The sequence below is a fragment of the Aspergillus aculeatinus genome (assembly GCF_003184765.1).
Source record: "Aspergillus aculeatinus CBS 121060 unplaced genomic scaffold BO66scaffold_72, whole genome shotgun sequence".
In the NCBI taxonomy this organism is placed as follows: Eukaryota; Fungi; Ascomycota; class Eurotiomycetes; order Eurotiales; family Aspergillaceae; genus Aspergillus; species Aspergillus aculeatinus.
The window spans coordinates 151008-169998 of record NW_020291541.1 but is presented as its reverse complement, the minus strand read 5'-3'; the positions used below and the strand labels follow the sequence as shown (position 1 = coordinate 169998).

The 18991-nt window shown below is 52.2% G+C and overlaps 9 protein-coding genes and 2 non-coding genes across 11 annotated transcripts; 6 read left to right on the top strand and 5 right to left on the bottom strand.

Annotated features, from left to right (window-relative positions):
- The first annotated feature begins 1252 nt into the window (after positions 1–1252).
- Positions 1253–1342, top strand: BO66DRAFT_t302. Its single transcript has one exon. It is a non-coding gene; the product is annotated as a tRNA-Asp (tRNA).
- Positions 1343–1711: 369 nt separating this feature from the next.
- BO66DRAFT_443633 (uncharacterized protein) lies at positions 1712–3327 on the bottom strand (the record flags this gene model as incomplete). The annotated part of the gene is made up of 3 exons (XM_025651524.1): positions 1712–1776; positions 1859–2892; positions 2948–3327. 3 exons carry the CDS (start codon positions 3325–3327, stop codon positions 1712–1714), a joined length of 1479 nt encoding a protein of 492 aa, XP_025498697.1.
- A 711-nt stretch (positions 3328–4038) lies between these two features.
- Positions 4039–5270, bottom strand: BO66DRAFT_443632 (non-structural maintenance of chromosomes element 1 family protein; the record flags this gene model as incomplete). The annotated part of the gene is made up of 3 exons (XM_025651523.1): positions 4039–4311; positions 4391–5046; positions 5141–5270. The coding sequence occupies 3 exons, from the start codon at positions 5268–5270 to the stop codon at positions 4039–4041; spliced, it is 1059 nt and encodes a 352-aa protein (XP_025498696.1).
- A 347-nt stretch (positions 5271–5617) lies between these two features.
- On the bottom strand, positions 5618–6684 carry BO66DRAFT_395961 (zinc finger CCCH domain-containing RNA-binding protein). The gene is made up of 2 exons (XM_025648351.1): positions 6229–6684; positions 5618–6145 (listed from the first exon to the last, which is right to left on the bottom strand). The coding sequence occupies exons 1-2, from the start codon at positions 6527–6529 to the stop codon at positions 5817–5819; spliced, it is 630 nt and encodes a 209-aa protein (XP_025498695.1). The 5' UTR covers positions 6530–6684; the 3' UTR covers positions 5618–5816.
- A 375-nt stretch (positions 6685–7059) lies between these two features.
- BO66DRAFT_360342 (NAD(P)/FAD-dependent oxidoreductase) lies at positions 7060–8770 on the bottom strand. The gene is made up of 2 exons (XM_025645002.1): positions 8068–8770; positions 7060–8015 (listed from the first exon to the last, which is right to left on the bottom strand). The coding sequence occupies exons 1-2, from the start codon at positions 8517–8519 to the stop codon at positions 7169–7171; spliced, it is 1299 nt and encodes a 432-aa protein (XP_025498694.1). The 5' UTR covers positions 8520–8770; the 3' UTR covers positions 7060–7168.
- Positions 8771–9521: 751 nt separating this feature from the next.
- Positions 9522–10629, top strand: BO66DRAFT_395959 (SDR family oxidoreductase). Its single transcript, XM_025648350.1, has 4 exons — positions 9522–9653; positions 9715–10028; positions 10100–10470; positions 10530–10629. The coding sequence occupies exons 1-4, from the start codon at positions 9614–9616 to the stop codon at positions 10564–10566; spliced, it is 762 nt and encodes a 253-aa protein (XP_025498693.1). The 5' UTR covers positions 9522–9613; the 3' UTR covers positions 10567–10629.
- Positions 10630–11379: 750 nt separating this feature from the next.
- Positions 11380–12513, top strand: nctB (negative cofactor 2 transcription regulator complex subunit NCB2). The gene is made up of 4 exons (XM_025646107.1): positions 11380–11511; positions 11576–11602; positions 11735–11994; positions 12071–12513. Exons 1-4 carry the CDS (start codon positions 11490–11492, stop codon positions 12188–12190), a joined length of 429 nt encoding a protein of 142 aa, XP_025498692.1. The 5' UTR covers positions 11380–11489; the 3' UTR covers positions 12191–12513.
- Positions 12514–12799: 286 nt separating this feature from the next.
- Positions 12800–15257, top strand: BO66DRAFT_230321 (putative chromatin remodeling complex subunit (Arp9)). The gene is made up of 2 exons (XM_025642754.1): positions 12800–14383; positions 14436–15257. Exons 1-2 carry the CDS (start codon positions 13027–13029, stop codon positions 15002–15004), a joined length of 1926 nt encoding a protein of 641 aa, XP_025498691.1. The 5' UTR covers positions 12800–13026; the 3' UTR covers positions 15005–15257.
- BO66DRAFT_395956 (RidA family protein) lies at positions 15212–16184 on the bottom strand. Its single transcript, XM_025648349.1, has 2 exons — positions 15979–16184; positions 15212–15862 (listed from the first exon to the last, which is right to left on the bottom strand). Exons 1-2 carry the CDS (start codon positions 16091–16093, stop codon positions 15516–15518), a joined length of 462 nt encoding a protein of 153 aa, XP_025498690.1. The 5' UTR covers positions 16094–16184; the 3' UTR covers positions 15212–15515.
- A 574-nt stretch (positions 16185–16758) lies between these two features.
- Positions 16759–18406, top strand: BO66DRAFT_384807 (putative C2H2 finger domain protein (Kin17)). Its single transcript, XM_025646106.1, has 3 exons — positions 16759–16900; positions 16958–17164; positions 17226–18406. The coding sequence occupies exons 1-3, from the start codon at positions 16799–16801 to the stop codon at positions 17922–17924; spliced, it is 1008 nt and encodes a 335-aa protein (XP_025498689.1). The 5' UTR covers positions 16759–16798; the 3' UTR covers positions 17925–18406.
- Positions 18407–18864: 458 nt separating this feature from the next.
- Positions 18865–18956, top strand: BO66DRAFT_t303. The gene has a single exon. It is a non-coding gene; the product is annotated as a tRNA-Pro (tRNA).
- Positions 18957–18991: the final 35 nt, after the last annotated feature.

Sequence of the window (18991 nt, the reverse complement as noted above, 5' to 3'; positions counted from 1 at the left end):
AGGAGATGCATTGTTTTGTTTGTTTGGTGGGTTTGGTGGGCTTGTGTGCCGCTGGGCTGGGATCTGGACGGTGCTCTAGCTGCCCAGTGTGGGTGCTGTTATACCCGATCCTGTGGTCTTGAGGTTAGATGGTTGATTCTCTGGGATGGATTGTGCAAGGGGCTCACGGTCAGAGCTGTTGGTATATTCAGTTGCTTTGTTCCAATAGAACTGAAAGAGTGGTTGCTTCTGTTGCTTTTCGAGACAGAGACAGGGCGTCGAAGCTGAAAAGGGGGGATTGATAAATTAGAAGTAACGAGCGATTTAATACTGCAAAAACTGTTATGAGGGACGTGATCTTCGATAGCAGAAAGCAAATAGTGGCTGTTGGCACGAAGAACGATTGCTGAGAAGAGCAATAAGCAGACAACTTGAGCAAGCAGCAGAGAAGCACGCATGGGCTGGGCTTGATGAAGCGAAAAAACAGCACACTGGACCCGAGCGGTTCCCACTCTCTTGAGTATAGATAGAGATCAACAGGGGAATGTACGCTAAGTTGATCTAGAGCAGGAAACGGATTCAGATCTGAGATCGTCGCGGTTCCACTTGCTGCACTTGCTGGGCTGTATATGCTTGTACCTGGCTCTTCCATCAGGGCAGGACCATGTGATATATTGTCGTAGTGTGTGTGCAGGTAACGCTTTGTTTGTTGGAGCTGTACCATCTACGTATTCCTTTCGATTAGATATAACAATTTGAATGTCAAAGCAGATATCTCCTATCTATAGATCTGAGTAGATACTAAGGAAACTGATGATAGGCGGGCTCGCTGGCTGGGATCTCGGCACGCAGTGGAGCGACCACCAATCAGGAGCAGATCAGCATGTATGGTTGTACGGGTCCGCTGCGGTGCTCCATGGTCACACGTACCGCAGGAACTTGGTCCGCTCAAGCCTCACGCGAACCTTGCCCAAGTGTCTTCGGTGGGTGTGGAAGGTTTTGTTTGTTTGGCTTGGGAAGCTGGGCGGGATAGGTATGCAGCGTACAAGGATGAAAGTGGCAGAGTACATGCACGATGATGCTGCAGAGCATAGCATGGTTGCTGAAGTGAGAAGGGCGGACGCTGGCTGATGAATTGATTTCGAATATTTAGATTTGTCTAAACATTTGGAGAAGACCGGAATGCAAAGACAGTACAAGTCAGCATGGTCGAATGCTACACTCTAGCAATAGGGTCATCATGTCAATCTAATGCAAATATTGCATCTTCCAATCCTCGATGGTCTAACGGTCATGATTTCCGCTTGTCAATCCCACTCGGGAACAAGCGCGGGAGACCTGGGTTCGACTCCCAGTCGGGGAGATTTCTTTATTTGTTTTTGCCTGAGAAGCTCGAGACGCTGGTCCCTGTGCGCCTGCACGCTTGAGAATTTGATCTCTCCTCTCCTCTATCGAACCAGCGAGGATCGGGTTGTGTGGACCACCTCGATTGGGGCAGGTACATATAGACGTGCATAACCCGCCTCGTCAGCATGGATGTATGAAGGCCATTCGGCGTTGAGAGCAAAACCACCATTGGTATAACGAACAATCAGTCGGTCAGGGAAGGACAATAAAAGATGAAGGAGATAATTCTTACGACCGATTCTATACTAAATCCATCACTAACCTAGAGCCAATACTTGAGCAAATTCAGCACACCTCATTGCGATGTCAACGAGCAACCTTGCAATCAAACCCCTGCATCCAACTGCGAGTTCCGCCAGGCCTCTGATCCTTGCACCCACATCTCTGGGTCTGCCACCAAAGAAAACAACCGAGGCTGTCATGTCAGCAGGATACCCCCTGCCACGCAGAAGCGAAAACCTGAACCAAGCACTCAAGGGCTGGCTCTGCAGCCTCCCTCCGAGAGCATTCCGGATAAGATGAGATGCGGCATTTCCGTCCTCCAACACGAACCTTTCATCTGGACTCGCGAGGTTCAAAGTTCTTTGGGACAATTTTCCTTGGCCGGTCAGGACACGATTGGACACTGTTCTCAAGCCCGCCAACTTAATGTACTTGGACCATCCTTGTCGACCCTCCTCAGTCCCTATGTTCTCCGGCTCGTCAATCCATCGTCCTACCAGTGCTACAACTTCCGCGGTACTTAAGCACTCCCAGAGTCTACCCGAGGCCATTACAACGAAATCTCCACTTTCAGGCTCAATCTCAACACTAGTCACCAGCGGCTCAGGGGTGAGTTGCAAGATAGTCGGTCTGGGAATCGTCCGGGCATCATCATCCGAGTTGTGCACTCCAGGCAAATTCTTAGGGCCCCTTAAGAGTCCGAGGGTACCCAGAAGCGGCCAGATTCTAAGCACATACGACCCTCCTGGATGCACAAAATTAGCGTGCATTTGCTCGGCGGTATTGACGCAGTGCTGGCCCACAGGGATCACCGTGGCCGTCCATGATTCTCCCCTTCGCCTACTGCGGCGACCCAGTACTGCGCGACAATTACCGGTTGATGCCACATGCAAAACACAATCTTGATGGCCGTAGACTAACAGCAAAGCACATCGCCGGGTGGGCTCCTTCTTGGAGTCACGCGTAGCCCCTGGAAATTGAGGGGGTGGTGCGGTATGCAACTCTATAGCCTTGTGGCTGATTTCCTCCTGGACTTGTTTCGCACCCGAAAGAGGTGCAGTTGCTGGTGTGATTTGTGAGTCTGGGGCCGTATGCTGAGGAAATTCTTGCCGAGGACGCAATAAGGTGGCCATCCGACTATTGTTCTCAGCCCCAAACCCACGCCGTATTGCTTGCCTCAGTGATTCGGCGTCTGGTAATGGTTCAGTTGAGTACACCTCATCCAGCTCACTTGCTACAGAGGGAATCAATGTTTCCGAAAGATGATCGCGCAAGGGAGCGTCGCTGTTCACCAGGTCAGAAAAATTGAGTCGGAGCGGTCTCTCGAAGGGCTGCTTACATGTGGTCGTTGTAGATGGCCCAAAAGTCTAGGGTGCGGCCGCACGATAGCCTCTGAGAGAACCCTCGATATGACTTCCATGGCTCACTCGATAGAGTCGAACAGTCAGCGCCGCATGACACAAGCCGAGGACTTATGAGACGTGCTTGGTGAGCACGTAGCCGCTCGTCAGCTTCGCTGGCAGATATGTAGTGGCAGTCTGTCGAAAGTCGAAACTTCGCGTCTTGGACGGTTTTGCTCGCCGTAGGCCTCTGATGCGTGTTTTCAATCCGTTGCTGTCCTTTCAGATACCAATATGCCAGTAGACCACTACTGATCAACACACCCCCAATGACCAGTTTCCCTGCAGATACTGGGATCTTTCGCCAGGCGGAAAGCATATTGTAGAACCTCGAGCGATTGAGTACCTTGGTTCGAGAAATCGAATCTGTCAACATCGCTGTTTTGTAGAGCAGAGCAAAGACAAAATAGAAAAGACGATTGATACTAGTAATGATAATGATGATGGTTGTAATGCTTATGATGCTTCTGTGAAGGCCGGGAAATATTTACCGAACGGCGGGCTACAGTTGCTCCTTCTGGAAGCTGCCACTTGGAACCTTGAACGTCGTTGTGAGATATACTGGAAGCTCCATTGTTGAATGAACTCAATTAATCTCACAAAATCCGAAAGCGTAGTCAGTTAACAGAAACTCGTCGCATGGTATCTTATAATAATACTATTGATTGTAAGCGAAGTGATATCCATGTTCTGTATACGGCTTCCGAAGTCAAAGTCGGACTTGTATCGCAGGGGCTGGATGCTGGATGCATTGCTTGCTGCATTTTCGGTGGCATTGCTTCTATAGTTTCGAGACAAAGTCAGGATAAACAGCTCAGCCTCGTTAGGCGACTGTCTGATCGAGCAGCGCTCCCACGCACGCAACCATTTGCATGGCTCGCTCGGGATGTTGTGAAGGTCTTCGGAGTTAGGTTCGAAGAGCAAAGCCCCAATGCCAGACATGCGAAGTGCACTACTTGTCGGCGGTATATCTTCGCATGTGCGGGGTGGTATCAGGAGATCATTCATGATTCCAAAATGTCCGCGTTCTTCAGTCACTGCCTTCATCTTCCTCCACGGGTGTAAGTTCAAGCCGGGTGCTAGGCCCAGCTGCATCACTCGGCCGCTGGGTATTCGAGCTCCTTCTTCTCCGGGCGTGCAGCTCCTGATCAGACTGTGTGACTGCTCTCTCGCCGACGAACTTGTTACCCGGCCAAGTATCCTTACACACCGGACAGACCTCAGCCTGCTGAGACCGGAAGAAGTGGCGCATGCAATGATCATGCAATCTTCCCAGACAATCTCGATCACCACACCTTTGACCCTATCCCCAGCGCCAAGTCAGCCTTCATCCCATGCCCCATCGTTACGGCGCGTATCAGAGACGCAAAACAGAAACTCACCGCAGTGATCAGATCCTTGCACGCAGCACAGAACTTGATCTTCCGAATCCCCTCCGCCTCGTCATTATACGTCGCCACCAACCACCCCCGCAGCTCTATCAAGCCCCGGGGACTGAGGCTATAAAACCCCTTGCCACTCTTCCCGAACCACCCTTCCTCGACCAACTGCTTCAGCAACGCCTCCGCCTGCGACATCGTCAACGACTGCACCACCCCACCGACCGCCTGCGAGTCCGGCTGCTGCGTGGCACCCTGCGTGAGCATCGTCTGCGACTGCAACCCGGACTCTCTCCTCTGGCTGCCGCCGTCCCCGGAAACCTTGGCCAGCTGCAACGCCTGCATCCCACTCACCGCCATCGCCTCGCAGCGGCGCGTGTTATGCGTCTCGAACATTGCATCCAGCAACCGCTTGACGTAGGCGATCTCGTCCGCCGAGTACGTCGTCGCCAGTTGCGTCAGCGCGTCGCTCGTCGTGTTCACCAGCGCGTACACCCGCTCCGGCGGGGGCACGGCCGTCGTCTGGCTCGAGTCAACTTCTATCTGCGGCAGGGTACTGCGGATCTCGAGGTCGAAGGGCGAGATGGCGTTGTTGGCGGTCGCGATGTAGGATTGTAGTTCGTCCTCGGTGATTTCCTCGGGGGAGACGGGTTGTTTCTCTATCGAGGTGGGGACAGTCAGTATCGCTCCACTGGCTTAAAAGACAGTATAATGTGACTGGCTGTACTTCGAGATAGGGACGAGGGGCTGTACCATGCGCTGAGAAGATCGCAGCTAATACGGGTTTGGCTTCCTCGAAGGTCATGGTCGAGCGGCCCATGAAGGCCTGGAGAAAGGCGCGGTTGGTGTCATTGTAATTGTAGGGGCCGGTTTCTCGGACCATCGTTATGAAAGAAGGATGGGACAGCTTCTGAAAGAGCCTAGGTTCATGTAGAGATGGCGAAGGAATGGAAGCAGAGCTGTTTTATGTTCTTAGGACTAACAAAAGAAAATTGAGGGGACAAAGAACTGCGGAAGACGCGATGCGGCACGCGCTCCCCGCGTTCGGTAGTATTGATTTTGGGGGGAAGAAAGGCTACCCGCCAAAAGCCCCCATGGGTTTCTTTGTTGTAGTGAATACGGACAGGTTTGGGTCTATGATATGATTATCTCATTCCAGATTGATGCACTAGCATCGCGATAAAGCTTAGACATCATGGTACCATGAAGAAGACAACCAAGTCCAAACGCAAAAAAAAAAAAAAAGAATGGGAATCGAAAATACAAGTGACAATGTCATGATGAGGTTCAGACTTCCCCGATAAACGCCACAAATCGTTATACAGATGATGATTAAGAGAAATGGAAAGAAAGAAAAAAAAAAGAGAAGAAGCGACGAATCCCAAAGCTCATGGACCCTTTTCCCCCACAAACGAACAAGAACAACAACCTAGTATCTCCGCCGGGTGGGCTCCGGGCTGGGACTGCGACTGACACTCCGAGCATCGCGTCCCCGTTCCTTCAGCCACTTCTTCGTACTCAACCGCAACTCCCGATCCAGCTCATTACTGGGATCCTTGCGATGAATGAAATTGCAAAAGCCGCCACGGACGCAGCCTTCCCCGCTATTCAACCGACAGCACGCTTCCCGGAAGTCCGTCACCGGTGATAACTCGCAGTATATCGGTCGCGCTGCGTACCATCGGGAGTTTAACGCATCACAGGCGGCCTGTGCGTCTTCCTCGTACTTGAAGCGGGCGTAGACGTTGCCAATCAAGTCTGTTGGCGAAAATCCATGCATTAGTCATTTGAGGCAGTCCAGAGGTTTGCGGAGGGAGGCTTGGGAAGGGGGCCAAACATACGGTCATTGTTGTTGTCGCAAACAACCAGCTCCTCCAACTCGCCGTACTTGCACATCTCACACCACACATCCTCATAGAACGCATCAAAGTGGTTCTGCAGCTGACTCGGGTTCATCTTGTTCTTCGGGTCGTAGGCGGGATTTTGGTACATGTTCGGCATCAGGATGGTCTGCGAGTACGAGGGCTTGACATGCTTGCGCGAGCAGCGATCGCCGTGTCGACAGGCACCGATCTTGTAGTAGAAGGAGCAGTTGACCTTGTCTTGTTCTGTACCGAAAATGGAGGCGAGGTAGTTAGCCATGGTGTTATGTGATGCGCCGAGGCGATGATCCTGGGATTAAGTAGGTTGGCTGGAGAGAAACGCGAGTAGATGCTCAGAAATCAAGCAAGGGAGTGTAAGAGTAAGTGAGAAAGATGAACGCGCGAGGGCACGGAGGCAGAGTTGTTTGTTCCTGAACGGTTTCCCCAGCTTCTCATTGAAGTTTCTGGACAGCTCGAGCTCGTGGCGGTGAGAATGACTAAGCCCGGAGAAGGTTCTGGTGCCTCAGGCTACAATCGCTGGCATCAACTATCTAGACCAACTACAGGAACGGCTTCGACATACTATATATACCTGCTAATAAAAGTGGTAAACTCTGGGGTTATTTCTGTTTCTCACTAATCTACCTAGTGGAAAAAGGACCTCAGAGGTGAAGAATGCAAGCTGGCTGCGGAATGGTTGCGAACACTTTCATATAGCATTTCATAGTTTTAAGGTTAAAACTAGATTGTAACGTAGGGGTTAGAGATAGGTTGATGATATATGTAAGCCTCACGGTGATGTTCCTGAATCTCGATATAGGGTAATAACTGTTTGAATGTATGTTCCAAAGCCGTGTGTTCAATCTTCATAAACTAGCTGCCGACAGTTGCAACAGGAATTAAATCAGTAACAATCAAATTACATCTTTGACCCTCTTTCCACTTTGTTCACACCTAAACCGCTCACATCCGCCGAAGGTTCAACACCTTTCACCATCTCAGCAATAACTTTGCCGGTTCCTAGACTAAGCGAAATGCCCCAGGGGCCATGACCCGCCGCAACGTACACTCCTCCGGCGGCTTTAATGCTCTTTCCTAACAGATTCTCATTAATCTTTCCAACGAAAGGAGTTCCGCGCTCTGAAGCGGGCCGGAAGCACAGCCCTTCGCGGATGACTTCCAAGTCGTCAGTATTCGTGATCTCGTCGGTAGCCTCAGAGCTGCCCTTCGCAAGTTTTCCAAGAAGACGGACAGAAACGGCTTTGAGCCTGTCCATCTCCTTCTGCTCCATCGACTTGGGGTAGGCGTCTGCTCTTTCCGGAAGGGGAATATCCCTCGTATTCAAGCCTGCAATATAGACCTCTGCTCCCTGTCGCGAGAACAACTCCGGGCAGAAGCCGCAGTTCGGGGGGTATGTTGTGAACAGGGCCTGGCTCCGGCCCTTGTATGTCGTTTGCTCGTGCTCCACGGTGTATCGTGGGGAGCGTAGAACCAGCGAGTAGCCAGCCAAGGGATAGATGGGGAGCGAAGCTTGAGACGCGGGGAACAACTCCTGCAAGACTCGCTGTGTCCACGGACCGGCGCAGAGGATGAGGTGAGAGCAAGCGATTGTAGATTCAGCTTTTGTTTCAAGATTCACAGTCTTGACAGCCGTGATGGATCCATCTTTCCCTTGCAGAATAGACACAGCTTTTGCAGGATTGTGAACCTTGACTCCTCGTTCAACGCAAGCCTCTAGGAGAAATTTGCACAGTCTCAGGGGATCACTAATGACGTTAGGTCATAGTTTCGGTGGAAGTGAAAAGGGGATTTACTTACACTTGAGCAGTATCATCATCCTCACTGATCTTCAGCGTCTCGGCCCCATGCTGCTTTGTCAACCATGACGGTGGCTCTGCAATGATTGGCTCCGATCCAGCTGCGGTTTCTGCCCGGCTGGTTCCCGTGCGAAGCCAATCATCCCCACGTTTGCCTCCATTCTTCGCTGCAACTCCCAGGCTCAATGCACTGCCTTTCATGTATCCCCATTTCTTTGCGCCGTCCTTCTCGGCAGCTAGGGACTCATGTAGCTTGAATGAAAGCTCTCCCAATGGTGCGAGAGAAGGGGCAAACCAATCCCTGGCCATAAATCCAGCAGCATAGCCGGACGAAGAACAAAAGAGCTCGGAGGAGGAGTCCACCACATGGATGTTCTCTGCAGATTGGCCTTCGGAGAGGTAATAGGCGATGGAAGTTCCTATGATTCCTCCTCCAAGAATGACTGTTGCCATGGTGAGAGATGAAGGTTTTGTATGATGGTTCACGGTTGCAGTGTGTATAGGTCAAGTCAAGAGCACTGGCTATAGAACTCTGTCCCAGGTAACCGATCACTTTATGGAGAATGTCTCCATATAGATCTCGCGGGGTAAACCTAGTCTAGACCAGACCATTTGATAATCTATCGCAACGAAATGACCTTATCAGATACCAGACCGGCTGCTCACCAGGAACCGGCCCGGTGTACAACTATCGTCAATTGCCACAGCCAATAATGAGCATCAAATCAGATGATGCAACACTGTGAGCATGGAGTTCCCCCGGCCCCCGACTTCGGCCTTGCGCTCCGGAGTGGAGTAACCAGGTTTGGAACCCGTTTTCCGCGGTAAATCATTCTGCCGTTTACGCTCGTTGAAGTGACCGATGCTATTGCATGATCACGTTGTAGATATAGTAGATAACGCCAGGATTTCCGTTGCAGATCGATCACGTAGGACAAATGGCAGACTGTAGTGCAACTAGACAAGATATGTCTTGCGCTGCAGATGTTATTCATAACCAATGCACCCGTATTCGGTCACTTGGCCACAAAGTTCCAGCCGTCTGTCTATCACAAGCTATGGATGATTGGGTTACCAGGCATTGTCAAGTCTATCACTGTCATTCTTGCATGTGTATACATAAGGTACTCATAGTATAGTTCTTAGCCTGGGGGCCTTCCGCCGATTGTCAATGGGCCTGGTGGCAACTCGACTCTCATACATAGGGTACCGGTAGTACTAGTAAATCCGCCTCTTGAATTGAGACCAGCAATCCTCAGTTGAGTCATGCAGGATACAATTGCCATTGAAGGCACTCTACTTTACTGTAACCTTGAAGGTAGTCATGCACCCAGGTACGGATCAATGAGTAAGAAGCAGAAGCGAGCCGCGGCGGGCAGAACAACAACAACCACCCCAACGTTCCCCTCGATTACATCACCGCCCCAGGGATCAGCTTTTTTTTCTTCCGCGGAGTGTCTGCTGCAGCTTCACTCCAATCAGCTTGGCACCCCGCACGTTCTTCTTGCCCTCCTCGTTTCACACCAACCTAATTAGATCCCCCAAGAATGTCGAGCAAGACCATCATTGTCACCGGTGCCTCGAGAGGTAATCGATGCCCCCGCGAGCCAGTAGCTCCGTCCTGACTGACACTTCATCTCTATTATAGGCATCGGCCTCGCCATTGCGAAGTACCTCCTCACTGCGCCGCAATCGCACAATGTCGTCGTGATCGCCCGCAGCGTGGAGCCCCTCCAGAAGCTCAAGGATCAATACTCCCAGCAAGTCGCGGTCCTGAACGGCGACCTGTCCGACTTCTCCCTCGCTCAAAAGTCAGTCGACCTGGCGCTCAAGACCTTTGGCCGTCTGGACGGCATGGTCCTCAACCACGGCATCCTCGGGCAAGTCGGCAAGGTTGCGGAAGCCGACCCGGAACAGTGGAAGCAGGGATTCGATGTCAACTTCATGAGCTTGGTCGCATTTGTGAGTTGCTTGCATGGAAATGGAACAGCGATGCCCCGGTAGCGAGCTAACACGCAGCCCACGACAATCAGGTCAAGGCCGGTCTTCCAGCATTGCGGGAGTCTAAGGGCAAGATCATCTTCACCTCGTCGGGTGCCGCAGTGTCCGCCTACAGGGGATGGGGTCTCTACGGTGCGACCAAGGCCGCCATGAACCACCTTGCCCTGACCCTGGGCGAGGAGGAACCCGATGTCACCAGCATTTCCATCCGCCCCGGGATGGTTGACACCGAGATGCAGCGCCAGTTGCGCGAGGACCATGCTACGACACTGGAGCCTCAGGTGCACGCCAAGTTCACAGGAGCCTACGAGAGCGGCAAGCTGCTCAAGGTGGAGCAACCAAGCCATGTCATGGCCAAGCTGGTGCTGGATGCCCCGAGCTCGTTGACCGGAAAATTCTTGAAGTAAGTTGTGGGGGAAAATCTGCCATTGTGTGAAATTCTAACTAACATGCGTCTCCCAGCTGGAACGACGCCCTCCTGGAGAATTTCCAGGTATAGATCTACACTCGAATCCTGCGTCCACTTTTAAAGCCAGTTAGCATATACTACTATCGAAGAAATCCATAGAACAAGAATCAAGATAGACTTGTTTTGATCAGCCGAAAGATGAAAAGCAGGTACATTTTAGAAGCATTAGGCGTAGCACACCTTCATACTTAGCATGGAATGTAGGTTGTTCATCACATAACAGGGGGGTATAAAAATGGAGAATTGCAAAAGCATACCTTAAGCTATTCTATTGTGGGAGAAATTTTACAAAAGAGATTGTAAGCAGAAAAAAATTGATTCCATTATATCAATATCTTTGGTATCGAATCTCAAATCGAAATTGCCTAAAAGTTCTTCGAGTCAGTCAGTAAAGAATTCCTGAAAGATTCTGAGCGATCACAAAATGCAGATTTTGCAAGGATATCAGTAGTCCGTTTGGCTTGGACAGTGTACGTCACCATAGAATGGTCTGATAGGGGCGACAACGATGTTCATCATAGTAAAATAGCAAAAGGGAGAGAAAGGAAAAACGAAGAATAAACATACCATTTATGTTAGTCCATTGTTGTTGTATTTGACCAACAAAGGTTGGCCGGAGCAAAAACTCGGAACAGGAAGCCAAAATCAAGTTTCCTTGTTGTGCGAAGGGCACTGTGCGAATGAAGAAGCAAAGAAAAAAAATCGAAGCTGCGGCGCCGAATAAAAACCCACGAGGGCGGTAGGATTCTGCCCAGATTGTTAGCTTAGTTCTTCCGTTCCGTGTTCGAGTCCCTCCGCGCCGCCGGGAATTTGGCCCTCACAGCTATTTAGACCATCCTAGTCCCCGTGGTGGGCGAGCCATACTCCTTGTGAAGAACAGCTTCACTGAGCGCGGGACTACCTCCTACCCACCCCTTTTTTTTCTCTTCCCTCTCACACATCATTTGTTGACCATGTCGGATCGAGAGTTCAGTTGTACGTGCTCAGCCTTACTCTCTTGGCGCAATACAATTACATGCTGACTCGTACATATCTACAGCAAACGACGACCTGTCGCTTCCCAAAGGTATGTGGTTTTAAAGTGTCGCGTTGTTTGCGAAGGCGTGGGCGCAAAAGGTTTCTTTGTCAACATCGGTCGCGTTCTTGGCCCGATGCAAGCGAATACGCGTATAGAGACTAACCGCCACGGAATCTATAGCGACGGTCCAGAAAATCATCACCGAGATCCTCCCGCCCTCCTCCGGTCAGACTTTCTCCAAAGATGCCCGCGATCTGCTTATGGAATGCTGTGTCGAATTCATCACCTTGATCTCCTCCGAAGCCAACGACATCAGCGAGAAAGAGGCCAAGAAGACGATCGCCTGCGAACATGTCGAGCGCGCCCTGCGCGATCTCGGCTTCGGTGACTATATCGCCGATGTCCTGGCTGTTGCGGAAGAACACAAGGAACAGTTGAAGGTACGTCATGCTCTCATGTCTTACTTGGGATCGTGCGAAAAAAGGAACAAAAACTGACGCGCCTCTCCATCGCTAGTCCCGAGAGAAAAAGCAGAGCAAGATGGAACAAAGCGGCCTGTCCGAGGAAGAGCTGCTCCGGCAGCAGCAGGAGTTGTTCCGCTCCGCGACCGAGAAATATCACGCCGCTCCGGAGTAAAAACGCAACGAATATGCATGAAACATCGTAATGTGGTTTGATCTCATGCTGGCCATAGGAGATCCAGGTTCAGGAGTTTGAGATTCCAGAGGACAGAAATTCGGAGTTTGTTGGTTTGGGTCGTGCTTGGGAAAAGGGTCGGTTATGTATTTCATGTCCCTCGAGGCTTCGCTAGTTTGGCTCATATAATCCTATATTGCTTCTGGGAGACAAACCAGGAGTGCGCACTTTTCATTGTTTTACACCCTTGCCATATCCGAGTTGCAGACCATGCGGGGGTGGGATTTCAAAGAGCCTAAGAGCGACATCATATCGGTATGCAGAAACCCCGATTGGCCTGTTCCAGAGACACCGGGACATAACCACAAATATCCTTCAGTCCAGGCTTGATATTGAGGCGAATGACCGTATAAAAAATTGCGCGGAATTCACCGTACTGCACTTTGTATAGATAGTCCAGTCAGTAAACGAAGCACAGACCACGCTCGACCGCGGCGCTAAGCCTCATTGGGTTCTCCGCCCAACCTCCGATCCTAGCGCGCAAAGCTCGCTGCTGCAAACACCGCGGAGAGTCAGTGCCGTGATTGCGACAGTCCCAGGCCTCGTCACTTTGGATCGCCCATCATGCCCCCTTTCAAAGATGAACACATCTTGGTACGTCCCAACCGCCTCCGCCCGTCTGGTCATATATCCGCCACCCGAATGAAGTCTACACTTCCACCCGACCGAACTAACACCCATTCGTCCAGATAATTGCGCCAGGCTCGCAGGTCACCCTGGCGCAACTCGGCCTACCAGAATCATTCACACCTGCTCGGTTTCGCTTCCCCACACGGATGTTTCCTGCCGAGAAGAAGGGTGAGTATGAACCATACAAGATCCGCGAGCGTCGGCACGAGGTCCCAGTCAGCAATGGTACCGAGGTGCCCAAGGAAGACGTGGAGATGAAGGATGCGGATTCCACAACTCAACAAGACACGGTGAAGACGGAGGCCACGACCGAGCAGCCCAAGGCCTCTGCCGATACAGAACAGAAGAACGAGGAAGCACAGCCGACCGACACCCAGCCGACCGACCCCGCAGCAGAGAAACCTACGACAACAGAGATCTACTACGAAGAGGACGTGACATCGGATGAAGGGGCGATCTATCCCATCGAGAATGGTCGCATCGTTGACTGGTCATGCTTCTTCGCCCTCCTAACCCATGTCCACAACACCCTCAGTCCTCCTTTCCACACCCCTATCATGCTCATCGCAGAACCGGCCTGGTCCGCACGGGACCGCGAGACGATCACTCAATTCGTCTTCGAGAAATTCAAGACGCCCGCTTTCTGCATGATGGACTCTGCGCTCGCCGTCTGCTACGGCTACGGTACATCAACAGCCACAGTGGTTGATGTCGGGAAGGATAAGGTCGATGTTACGGCTGTTACGGATTTCATTGTCAGCGAGCACGGAAGAGGTCTCGCATTAGAAGGCTGCGGTGGAGACTACATGACGGACCGCCTGGTTGAACTCCTAGGATCTAAGGGCTTCTCCAGGGAGATGTGCGAACAGCTAAAACGAAGCAACATCACCGAGCTTCTCCCTCCCGGTACGCCACTACCCGGAACCGCTGCAACTGCGCGACAGGGCGTCAATCCAGCCGCGTCTGCGTCCACGGGCGCAGAGAATGGCAGCGCGAATGAGACTGTTCCCCGCGGTCCGGGTGACGGCACCCAGACCGGAGCTGAGGGCAATGGGGACGACGAGGATGAGGGCGTTTTGGACGTCGCAGCTATCGTTAGCGGCAACACCAGCGAGTTTCTCGCCAACCGGGAGAAGGAAAAGGCGGAGAAGGCTTCGACTAAGAAGGGCAGTACGGATCAAAACGCAAAGCCTGTCCGTCTGCCCAATTCGAAGAAAGAAAAGGCTACATTCCAATTCGAAGAATATGTACGGATAGAGTCAGAAAAGGAGGCGACCAACGGCCCCGGTCGGTACATCCGCCAAACGCGAGAGATTGAGGTCGGTGTGGAGCGGTTCCTGGCGGCAACTCCCAAGCAGAATTCCGGCGAGCGCCTAACCAGCGGCCTCTTGGAGGACATCGCAACCCAAATTCACCATACGATCCTCGCTGTGCCGGATGCCACCAAGCGGAGTGAGCTTTGGGATTCATTGATTGTTGTTGGCAATGGCAGCAAGATCAAGGGTATGTATTCCATCAAAGTCAATGTGGCCCTCATACTAATCTTGTCTCACAGGATTCACGGCGTCTCTGCTTGGCGCCATCACCCAAAAATACATCCTCTCTCCATCCGCCACTATGTTCACCTCCGAAATCCCTTCCAACTTCTCCACCCCTCTTCCGACAGGAGGAACCAACACTCCTGCCCCCTCTGGCCAGCCTGGTCCGATGAACCACCCTGCTGGTCACGGTGTCAATCCTCTCCTCGTCGCTGCCACACACTCCAACAACCCGGCGTCCTCCAGCATGCCCCCCGGAACTCCATTGATGGATCCCACATCGATGTCGCATCACCACCGATCCACAGGGCACTCCCAAACCCCGACTTCGGTCAAGACGCTGCGACCTCCGGAGTACTTTTCCGAATGGAAAGAGCAAGCCAACACCAACGCACCCGGAGCAGCTGGTCCTGGCGGTCCCGGCGTGGCGAGTGGTGGCCACGGTATGGAGGAGGCGGTCTTCCTTGGGGCCCAGGTCGCATCCAAGGTCGTGTTCGTGCTCGACCAGGGCCTCAGCAAGGGCTTCATGACCCGGGTAGAGTATAACGAGAACGGCCCGTCCGCGATTCATGATTATGTCATGTGATAGCCCTATGAATTTGTCTCGGAAAGGGTTTTTTTTTACCTGAAATACTCGAATAATTGTTTTTCACCGAGGGTTTTCTGTACCTTTACTACATGACTAGCGTCTTTTCTTAAGAAAATTAGAGGGAGAAAAAAAAGACCAGAACAGGAAGGCTATCATCACTCAAGCTACGGATATTGAGGCTGTAGTTTGATCTGATCCATCCCACGATTCAGGGTAAAGTGTATGTACAAAGGTGCTTGCAAGGCACCAAAATGGGGCATCGTAAACATTCAAGCTCAAGATTCGACGAGTTTTCGTATGCCTATTCTAGCCTTTGGTTTGGCCCTCCAACAGATGAAAGCAAGAGATCAGTCCAACACTTGATACTTCAACCACAGCCGCTCCAGAAAAACTATGTACATGCACACAACATCCACCCCTCTCAATTCATGGAAAGACCAACGAGCCCACCTCACCAACCAACCCTATCTATCCCCTCCCCCCCTCTCTCAAAACCCAAACGGCCTACCTAAGCCCCGGACGGACCCAGATAAACATCCACCTCGATCTCCAGATTCTGGCCCTCGAACGGCAACGCCTCGATCCCCAGCATCGTCCACGTCGGCTGGTGCCCGGGACACCACTTGCGGACCTCGTCCACCATCAGCCCGATGATCGTCTCCCGGGTTCGGGGAAGGTTGACGTGGTAGCTGCGCAACTTGGTGACCAGCTCCCACCCGGTGGCCACCTGGGCGCGCAGCTCCGGCCGGGCCCGCTCCAGCGCGTACAGGATCACCTCGTTGATGTTGGCGAATGCCTGGGCGACTTCTTCTTCGAGGGTGGGCGGAATGGTCGTGGAGGTGGGCGACATTCCGGCTTTTGGGGGGGGAAGGGTTAATTTGGCTTGGGTTCGGAGGAGGGGAGGGGGTGGATGGGAGGTAGGTGGGGTGGGTGGGGTGGGTGACAGGGTTAAGTTGGGATCTGGAACTGACTCTGTCCGGCAATCTCCATTCTGTCGCCGGCAATGCAGGCTTCGGAGAAGCCATATTCGTCTTGGAAGTGTTGGCCGCGGCCGGGACGGGAGTAGCTGGGGAGTTTGGGGGGCATGATGGGTGGTTTGGGAGAATGAAACACTCTAATGACGGGGTCTAGGGTTGAGCTTGAATATGATGGGAGACTATCAGGGGGAGTAAGCGGGGGTGGGAGACGGTGTTTATATGGGTTCATAATCGACTTGGGAGGGGGGGAAGCTAGTGGGGGGTTTTAGTGGTAGGTCGGTATAGTCAGAGATGCTAATTCAGTAGGTGACATGGGTGTAGGTAACTATAGATCAGACTGCTGGGCATTGAGTGATGCTTGGTAGTATTTCAGGTTTGAAGGTTTCTGTTCAGCTCAATTGTATAATTACTACCCATAGTAGCACTACTGGGTAGGCTTCAGTATCGTTAGATTGACTCCCATTTTTACTTGCACCCAGGAATGTCAATATGTCAAGGCAGCAAGTGACAAGAAAGAAGTAACTGTAGTGAGGCTTTGGAGTATTCTAGAGCCCCACAAATGAGGATATAGCAGGCAGAACAGACCAATCTCAGTGCTTGTCTTATGCTCATTGTAACAATGCGAGTTGAACTACAGCCAATAAATAGCCTACTCCTGTCTAGCCGGGATAGCCATGTCAGTCACGTGTATCACTTATCTAATCCTGCCTCGTCGCCACCCGTTCCTGGGGCGGGCGGGCTTATCTTGCGGCGAGACACTCATCCTCTTCCGGACAACCACTTAATCTTTCCTAACTATCATCACATCGTCACAATGCCGCGCGCAGAGGCCGGAAGTACGAAAGCGATCAGTAACAAGATCAAACAGAAGGGTCTGGGCAGATTGCGATGGTACTGCCAAGCATGTGAGAGACAGGTAAGCCATCCCCGTTCACTCTACCCAGGTAGACTATACGGACTCTGACTGTCCCAGATGAGAGACGAGAACGGCTTTAAATGCCACGTCCAGTCCGAAAGCCACGTCCGTCAGGTGCTGCTCATCGGCGAGGATCCGAAGAAATATATCGAAGATTACAGCAAGCAGTTTATCGATAATTTCCTCAGTCTTCTGAGAACGACACACGGGGAGAAGGAGGTCAACGCGAATCAGTTCTACCAACAGATCATTGCAGATAAGACGGTGAGTCTTTTCTTGAAGGGTGGAGAGACTATAGGGGTGGGGTGCTAACAATTCGGGCCAGCATATTCATATGAACGCTACGAAATGGAAGAGCTTGTCGCAATTCATCGCGCACCTCGGTCGCGAGGGTCTTTGTCGAGTACAGGAATCTGAAAAGGGGCTGTTTGTCGCGTACATTGATCGGAGTCCGGATACGATGCGCCGCCGCGAGGCGCTGGCGAAGAAGGAGCGGCAGGATAAGGGCGACGAGGAGCGGGAGCAGCAGCAGATCCAGGAGCAGATCGAGCGCGCGCGTCAGGCCGCCGCGAAGGAGGATGAGATTGATCCCGAGGCTAGAAACCTGCAGCGGAAGGAGGGCGAGAAAGTGAGGCTGAATATCGGGTTCGGTGCGAAAACAAGTGAGGACGCGAAGGCCGAGTCACCGGCAACGGCCACTTCGGCCGAAGAAAAGGACTCCAGTGCCTCGTCGGCTTCTCCGGAGGCCTCCGCCGCTGCCTCCCCTGCGCCCGCGGCTGCTCCGACGGCGGCGGCGCCGAAGGTGTCGCTGTCTTTCGGGGGTGGCAGCAACAAGCCGAAGAATGTGTTTGCGATGGCGGTGAAGAAGAACCCTCTCGCAGGGAAGAAGGGTCCTGTGAAGGAGGCGCCCAAAAAGATGACGGAGCAGGAGCGGATCATGAAGCAGGAAATGGAAGCAATGGAGCGCAAGCGTATGCGCGGGGCATCCGGTTTCCCGGATGCTAAACGCCAGAAGATCTCTTGAACGCAGGGCAGTCTGCTACTATGACTGGGTGTGAGTTGGAACTCGGGATCCTCTCACATCTCTCTCCGCTGCCGCGCCTAGACACTAATCTCGCGCGAGACCATCGGTCCTCGTCCTCTGGCTTGTCTGGGCCTCTACGCCGCGAGGGCTTCTGCTTTATTGGTGTCAGGATCTTGCAGGAGCGCTCAATCCAGCGCCGCGGGAGACCCGGACGGCATCTCCACGCTATGCGCACCTGATGCGCTACTAGACAGCAGCTCCAGGCGAGAGCGATGGGTGTCTCCACGCGAGAGCGACTGGTGTCCCCTTTCGATCAGGACTACACAACCATGGCCTTGGGGGATAAAGGGCTGGGGTGGAGGATCATTTTAGATCCAGGGGCGGTAGATGCCCCTTGGTAGCGTAATTTCAATCGTCTACCTATGCTACCGGGCGGGTTAAATGTATTCTTATGTATTCTTGTCCACGTTCTTGTGTATGTCGTCACGTGATTGGTGGCTACTTCCCATCCATCAGTTGATTCTTTGCATCAACCAACGTAGTTCAAAGCACCGATCGATTCATGGGGCACCTGGTGGTAACTTCGCCTCGTTGGTATATCTTGTCTACGCCGCATCCGATGGGATATTGTTGTGGTTGCCGTGCTCGTATATTCTTCCTTGGTCCCCGCCCTGTCAGCGTGGCATCTCAAGCTGAGTTAGAAATATATAACCCCACCAACCACCACAATATTCGAACTTAGACAAAGCCAATGAACACCCACCCACGGGGTCACTACTCAAAGACTGCAGCTTCTAGTTAAATTGCACAACATATCTCAGTGCATTCACCAGCACAGTAAACATCCGAAAACTCGAAACAGCAAGTCAACAAGATGCCAATCGATCATGCTAATAATTTTAGAAGATAAACGCAAACATTGAGCCAGTCAACATAACAAGCCCGGGTGGTCTAGTGGTATGATTCTCGCTTAGGGATTCCAAACCCAAGCATATCTGCGAGAGGTCCCGCGTTCGATCCGCGGCTCGGGCCTTGATTATCCTTTTTTGCTTGCCCCATGATTCATC